The sequence below is a fragment of the Acyrthosiphon pisum genome, chromosome X (genome assembly GCF_005508785.2).
Source record: "Acyrthosiphon pisum isolate AL4f chromosome X, pea_aphid_22Mar2018_4r6ur, whole genome shotgun sequence".
NCBI lineage: Eukaryota > Metazoa > Arthropoda > Insecta > Hemiptera > Aphididae > Acyrthosiphon > Acyrthosiphon pisum.
Window position 1 is genome coordinate 23,334,364 of NC_042493.1, and position 7,811 is coordinate 23,342,174.

The 7,811-nt window shown below is 30.1% G+C and overlaps 2 protein-coding genes across 2 annotated transcripts; both read right to left on the minus strand.

The window, feature by feature from the left end:
- Positions 1 to 1,775: 1,775 nt before the first annotated feature.
- On the minus strand, positions 1,776 to 2,317 carry LOC107882253. Its single transcript, XM_016800358.1, has 2 exons — positions 2,288 to 2,317; positions 1,776 to 2,219 (listed from the first exon to the last, which is right to left on the minus strand). Exons 1-2 carry the CDS (start codon positions 2,315 to 2,317, stop codon positions 1,776 to 1,778), a joined length of 474 nt encoding a protein of 157 aa, XP_016655847.1.
- Positions 2,318 to 5,717: 3,400 nt separating this feature from the next.
- Positions 5,718 to 7,489, minus strand: LOC103307746 (piggyBac transposable element-derived protein 4-like). Its single transcript, XM_029485058.1, has one exon. The coding sequence runs from the start codon at positions 7,487 to 7,489 to the stop codon at positions 5,732 to 5,734; it is 1,758 nt and encodes a 585-aa protein (XP_029340918.1). The 3' UTR covers positions 5,718 to 5,731.
- Between the last annotated feature and the right edge of the window lie 322 nt (positions 7,490 to 7,811).

The following is a 7,811-nucleotide window of genomic DNA, read 5'->3' on the forward strand; positions in this document are numbered from 1 at the left end:
TAATGTAAGTATATTTAAATAAAATAAAAACTAAAAAAAAAGGTAAGTGCTTAAATAAACTCTTAAGTGGCCCTAAGTCAATATAATTCACCTTGTCAAGATCTGCATTCTGCGTAGTACTTCGTAACTTACTTTAACCGTAAATTGGCTATTTTATTAATAATATTAAAAATACATAAAATGTTTTATAAAATGGTTTAAGCCTGTGAAAATAATATTTATTCGTTTAGTTGAACACATGGAACAAAACCAATTACAATTCTTGTCCTTACATTTAAGTTTTATCTCGCATTTTGTGTGATACCAAAGTAAACAACTATCACATAAAATGGAATTTTTAGAACCTATGTCAAGGTCACACTTAGGACATATCCATATATTTTCATCATTTTTCTTCGTTTTAACAGCTTTTTCCAAAAACTTCCATCCTTTGCGTGAAAAAAATTGTTGAATTAAACTTAATTCCACATCTTCTTCCAAAATAGAGGTTTGAATTTTATCTAATTCTCGTATTTCGCTCTCATTTATTAAAAAACTGTGATGTAATGCTTTCATAACGACATCGGTATCAGTTATGACCCAATTCAACATAATTTCTTGCTTTGTATCATGTTGCATACGGAATGCAATTGGACACCCTTTTTTCCTTTTTTTCAGCCCAATCGTAGTTACTCCTTAAGTAAGTTGCTCCTTTAGGACGACCACACATTTTTATTTTACAAGGCAATTTCATGTCTTGTATACCTAATACCTATTGAACAATGTGAAGTCTGAGAACTGCCTGGTTGAATATCTAAACCACAATTTTAAAAATATGTGTGGGTTACAAGTTCATTAATTATATTTAAAACAATTAATATGTACCATTAGAATTTGAACAACTTGTTGATGCACCATCATTCAAGGGTGGAATTTCACTCCTGGAACTATGTGAAATCTGAGGTATTTCTAAATTATAAACACAAATTATTATACCCAGATAATAATATTATTTAGTTTTTAAATTTTAGATTGTATTTCACCTTCATCATCAACATTTTCATATTATGCAGAACTTATCTCCTTGATTAAAAATTCTTCTTTTTTGCTCCATATACAAATTATTTGTTCTAACTGGCTCATTCTTCTTTCATAATTAAATTGCTATGAAATTGAAAGAAGTTCAGCCAATTTAGAAACTTTAATAGATGCCTTTCGAAACTTTTCGTTTGCTGATAATATTCTTGCACTTTTAGGTTTCTTCTGAGTTTCAATAGGAACATCACTAATAGCATCACATAACTTCGGCGGTTCTTTAAAAATTACCTGGGATTTATAATAATATTTCCTTGTCTATCTTTTATCGCGGATATCTTCATCGTAAAAATAATTTTTTGCTCTTATTTTATTAAAAATATGTTTGCATGGTAACTTCATAGAATTATAAAAAGCGCGGGATCAAGAACTTAAGGAAGTACTTTCTAAAATTTTATTATTGTTTTTACAGGACGGACCCTTTTTTAAATAGTTAAAAGCATGCTATATTTGTATTCATCGCTATTTTCAATGCTTTTATTTGGGAGTTTTTTTACTAAATTAATTGTTTTACTGTCCCTTTCTGACCAAACACACTTATATAACTGTATACAAATAGCTGTTTAAAAAATTCAGAAAGATTTGAAAAAAATGGTATAACTGATTTTAATTTTGAGTTAAAACTTTCAAGCCTATTATTTGTGGTATTTAAAAAGTTACCACTTTGAAATGTTAAGCCGGTAATCCATTCTTTGCGGATATCATGCCAATTCTTCGCAAAGTACATTTTGACTTAAAAAAGGGTATGTATCTTCTTTTTCGTTCTTGCAGTAACATAATTGTTCCATTAACTTTTTGCTATTATAACGTTCAGCTGGTGTAATACCTAATTTTTCACAGGTGATTTCTCTGTTAAATGTGCGCAGAGTGTGGAAAAGGCAAATCACAAGACGAGACGTTGGAAACAATGATTTAATTACAGAACGCTCCTTCATGTCTTTGTCTGTAATAAATACTCTTGTATTTGAACAGGCTGGATTACATTCTTTGAACTTATTAAAGAACCATTGTAATGTATCTCTCTGTTCATTTACTAGTAATCCAAGAGCAGCTATCTCACTCTGGCCATTACCATCTTCAATCAATAATACATACAATGGGATTCTCAGGTCCACCAGCTTGTATGTAGCATCAGCACAAACCATCTATATAACAATATTTATATATAATTTCAACAGCTTAATATTAATTACTATTTTAATTTTATAATCACTTCAGGAAATGCTTGAAACTCTTCCTTCATCCTCTAATCTTGAAGAAACATGCTTAAAAAGTTTCCATCATTGTCTGTCGACAGTTCAACATGACAACCATATGTCTTTCTGACATCCTCCACTGTTTCTTCAAAACTTTTTACAAATTTTCGTTTCTCTAGAAACATTCCACATTTAAGTAAGTTATTTTTTTAAACTATATATATACATATACCTGTACTGCATATATTAGATAAATCTCTAAGAGTTACCACTTTGTCAGTTTCAGATTGTACTTTGGCTTAAATAAGATTTTTATTTGCCTTCATCTCCATCAGTTCAAGTACATTAGCTTTCATCTGTGGTCCCAAGCGGCGTTGATTTGGCAAATTTGAGAACAATAATTCAGAAGTCTCGTGGTTATGTGTCTCATTCATTTGAGAAATCTCTAACTTGGTGCCATTAGTTGTAACTCTTATATATATAAAAGCTGGGCAATTTTTCTTCATTGTACTACATAGTATAAAATATAGTAAATGTCCAAATGATAATGAAAGTAATATAAAAATGTAAGATAATTGTATAATACTTACGACGTGGCTCGGAGATCTTCACTTGTTTTGCTTTTCTTAAAAACACCACCATGAATACACTTAAGTTTTAAAAAATAATATTTTAAGCATTCAGGAGTAAATTCCAATTTCTTGGGGTATTTTACTCGAGCTGAATTTAATGTGCGACAATCACTTGTTGAAAAATCATAATAACATGATTTTTTATAGTGCTCTAACTTAACTAAAAAGTCAGCGTATGAGTCAAATGTTTCACCAATTTTCAACATGTTTATAGTATTTGAATATAAAATACAATTATATAAGGTACACGATACTTCATATAGTACAGTTACTATAACACTGTAATAAAGTAATACACCAGCTTTAGCAGACTTACTATATACAGGAATATCTGATGTTATCTTAAATATATATCCGGTTTTGGGGTAGGTACTATAGTCATTATTCTACAAAAATTATCTAAATTGCATTAATGTGAGGATGTACTAAAATATTGGACTTTACTTCAAGGTTAGGCGAGGTCAGCTTAAATTACGAATTATACAAATTCAAATACAAATCGCCGCGCATTTGATAAAAATATGGTCGGTTGTCTACTATCAGCCCAACCATGGTCGGGTGTATATACATAGCGTTTAATTATTATGTTAACTACTAGTCAAATAGTTATGTACACCCAGTGCGTTTTCGCAGTTGAGTGCATGCACTGCGCCACACCAAGCCATATACAATATTATAATATACCTATAAATGCACAAATATACGTGAATACGTGAATAACTTTAAAATACATGAACACGGATATTAAACTAACGTGTATTAAGTATACGAGAGTTTACATTTTTTGTTCACGTGTACACGGACTTCGTGTTCACGTACGTATTAATTCACGTTTCCAATCGAGGCCTTTAGTATTAACTCTACATGTTGAAATATTTAATGTTTCACAAAACATTTTTCGACACACATGTGTAGGTAACCTATATTCAAATTATATTTCCTGGAGAATTGTTTTTTAAAATGAGTGTTAATAGTACCGGCATTCCTTCTTTTCACAGGTACCTCATTGAATAGAGAAGCAATATAAACATTTTGGCAGTGAGGTCCCCTATTTTCCAAAAGATATCAAACTCATGTATTCTTTATTCTATAGAAACCTTTTGCACACTTTCATTGGACATACACAGTCAAAATCTTCAAAATCCTTAGGATTTATTTTTTTATTTTTGTAGTTGTAATAACTCAAGTTTGAGTTTTTTAATAGTTTTACATTAATTGCTCGAGATTGTTCTGTGTTTCCTTTTCCTACATTTTTTCGGTCTCCCACTATACATTTTGATTGATATCTGCATTTGAACTAACTTCATCATCTTCTGGAATTGTTTCTTGATCTTCATCGTCTTCTGGGATTATTTCTTGATCATCATCGTCACTATGGTGCAACACGGATCTAACGTTGGATCCTTGTCAGTGTCATCAAAAGTCTTATCGTAGTCAGAAAATTCAATATGATGCATATAGATATTATGCATTTTCAGTGATTCGTTCCCTAAAAAGACGTCATGTTATAAAAAAAAATTCAGTTTGGCATAAGTGGAAGCCTTTAAATATTTCCGAAGTGCATAACTTTTTTTCAATAATTTTACAAATGAGTTTGGTTGAAAATCTCATATAATAGACTAGCCGACCCGTAAGGCCGGGCGCACATTGAGACGCAGCGCAACGCAGGGTAGGTTAAGTTAGGCAGGGCAGATTTAACTGCGTCGCTCCTATGACCGCACATTGAACGCAGTTTCGTGTCATCTTTGTATACAATTGGTCATAGAACGTACAAATATGGATGAACTACACGATCTAAATTACAAACTAGACCTAAGTTCAGAGTCTGATTCAGATGAAGAAATGAACGAACTTTTACTTTTGTATTCATTATCAAAACGAAACAAATCTATATGGAAAAGCGCGTACATGAAGAAAAGAAAAAGTCACGGTGAATTTATTCTGACATCGGAATTTTCCGATAAACAGTTCACCAATTACTTCCGTTTGAATCGAAACCAATTTAATGAAGTCCTAAGTATTGTCAATGATAAAATTTATTCAGTAGGATGTAATGCTCAAAAACCAATTGATCCCGAAGAAAAACTCTCTGTATTTTTAAGGTGAGTTATAATTTTTATTAACCCTTCGTTAGGCGCGAGGTATATTGTTACTTATTCAGGCGCGTGGTCTACACTTGTAGACCATTTTAATTTATGACCAATTCAATTAATTTTAATTATTTTTGTTTATATTAATAATGTAAATTACTTGTATGCATATAAAGAATCGTATGAGCATTAAAATATCCAAAATAATCCATAAATATTTGAAGAAAATACAGTTAACTTGTTTTTAGTAAAATTATCATAATTTCTTTCATGACATTTTTATTTTTAGAACTACTTACCCAATTACCTTCCAATCAATCTGAAAACTATATATATCTTAAATTTACATGTTTACAAAAGACCCGAAACAAAATTAAAATTTATTTTTATATTTTCTTACCAGTTATCGTCGAACAAATATATGTATTATAACTGTGATTTTATTATTGGAAATGATAGTGTATATAAGTTTTGGTGCTTATTTTTCTTGGTAATCATTTCCTCTTGTTAACTAAATTCCATAATCCATAATATTGGTATAAAGTACGAATTTTATAGTACATATTATGAAACAACATGTAATGACCCAGTTGGTACCTATATTAATAATAATAACATATTTATACATATACTATAATAGTCTAAAGATAAATATTAATTTATTAAATTATACTTTTCTTTTAATTTACGAAATATTGTATATAATATATAAAAAAATTGCAAGCATTATAAATACAAATTATTCATTTAAACAATTTACACAAATATCCTTCATATGCTCTTTACACGCATATTTTCGGCATTGGCCACAAAATCTTCTGGTTGATTTGTTTTTATTTCGTGGACATACATAACATCGACCCACATAATTTGGAAGATTTTCTGGTATTACTGAAATTGAAGGCTCTTCGATACCTAAAAGTGCACGTGCACGTCGTCTTAATTCTACTGGTAGTTTAGTAATCGTTGATCTGTACTTAATTTGAGGTTTCAGTAGTTCCCATGCAATATTTTCAATAAATTGCCGTCTTGATATTTTTGAATTTAAATTGTTTGCTTTGTATATACAAATAGCATTTATAGCAGATATGTTCAGTAGATCATAAAAAATAACCATTGGCCATCTACGAGTATTCCTAGCCACATTGTATTTTTCACATAGTTGGTCTACTAAGTCAACACCGATCTTAGTTTTATTATAAAAAGTAATCATTTCAGGTTTTTTAGCATGATTTTCTTCGTCAATTGTGTCGTCATTGTGCATACTTGACACAACTAATACAGCTTTATTTTTTTTGGGACAATATGACACTAATGTATAATCTTCTTGAAATCCAAAAATCGAGCTATGCAGTTCTCTATTTTTATTTGGTAAAAACTCTGATGGTAGTTCTCTTTTATTTTTTCTTATAGTGCCTGTATATGTTAATTTTTTATTGTGTTTTAATTTTTTTATTAGTGGAAAACTTGTAAACCAGTTATCAGCGGTAATATTTCTGTTGCTTCCTTCTACTGGTTGTACAATTCTAAGAACAATATCTTCACCAGAATTTTTACATTTATATGGCCCTTCAGGTTGAGTACCTACATAAGCTTCAAGATTAAATGTATAAGCTGTTTTGGCATCAACTAACGCAAATATTTTTAATCCATACTTGGCCGGTTTGCTAGGAATGTATTGTTTGAATGAACAACGACCTCGAAACGCTAATAATTGTTCATCAACCGTTAGATATTCACTTGCTATAAAATTATTTTGAAAATTCGCAATAAAGTATTCAAATACTTCTCTTATAGGTGCTAATTTGTCGATTTCTCTTCTTTCATTTCTATTATTTATGTCATCAAAACGGATGCATCTAACTAAAAATCTGAAACGTTTTTCACTCATTGCTAAATAACATGCTTCAACTCCACTACCTCTAGAATTATCCCAAATTTGATGAGCATTTTTTCTCGCACACCTCAAAGCCCCAATCAAAAATAAAATTCCAATAAATGCATTAATTTCTCTCTCATCAGTCAATCTAGCGTCAGATTCACGTTGAAAATTTGCTTTTATACTTTCAATGTATATATTTGTCGAAATGGTGATTAAACGAATTACATTCTCGTTTATAAATAATTTTAAACAATCAATTTCAAATTTGGCATTACGTGCATTTTGTTTAGGACCAGGTAAATGTGTAATAATATTATGGGAACGTACTCGAATTTGCATATTTGGTTTGTTTTTCTTCCATTTTGTGGTTTTGTCTTTCCCCAAATAAAAGTTATTATTCTGAACGTCACTTACATTTTCATTTGTTTCATTTTCCGAAATATCTTGCTCTGATTCTGATTCGTGATCACTTTTTTGAGTAGTATCAATTTCTTCGTTGTCACTTTCATCATCCGCTTCACTCATTTCATCACAACTTGACAACTCATTAAGCCAATTTTCAACAATAGATGGGTCAAGCGTTGAATCCACACGTCTTTTTTTTTGTGAAGACATAATTTATCTATAAATAATAATAATAATTATTATTATTATTATATACCTTCAAAATGCATTAACATTTTTACGTATACATATATTTTTACTTACTGTTTATGTTTCGTTGAAATTAAAAATTTTAAAAACAAATGTACCTAATTAAAAAAGAAATAAGAATATTGCAAATTTATAAAAAATATAACTTAGTAAGTCGCGTGGTCTACAGTTGTAGACCACTCAAAATATTGTTGATATGTTTCGTTACACAACGCTCGTCAACGGTCACGGTCATACTGATTACACTGTAGTAAAGATAAACAACAGCTACTATAAAGTACAA

Coding starts and splice junctions, on each gene's coding strand:
- LOC107882253 (XM_016800358.1), bottom strand. CDS start 2,317: ATGAAGGAAGAGTTTCAAGCATTTCCTGAA. Junction 2,220..2,287: donor AGTTTCAAGCATTTCCTGAA/GTGATTATAAAA, acceptor ATTGTTATATAG/ATGGTTTGTGCTGATGCTAC.
- LOC103307746 (XM_029485058.1), bottom strand. CDS start 7,489: ATGTCTTCACAAAAAAAAAGACGTGTGGATTCAACGCTTGACCCATCT.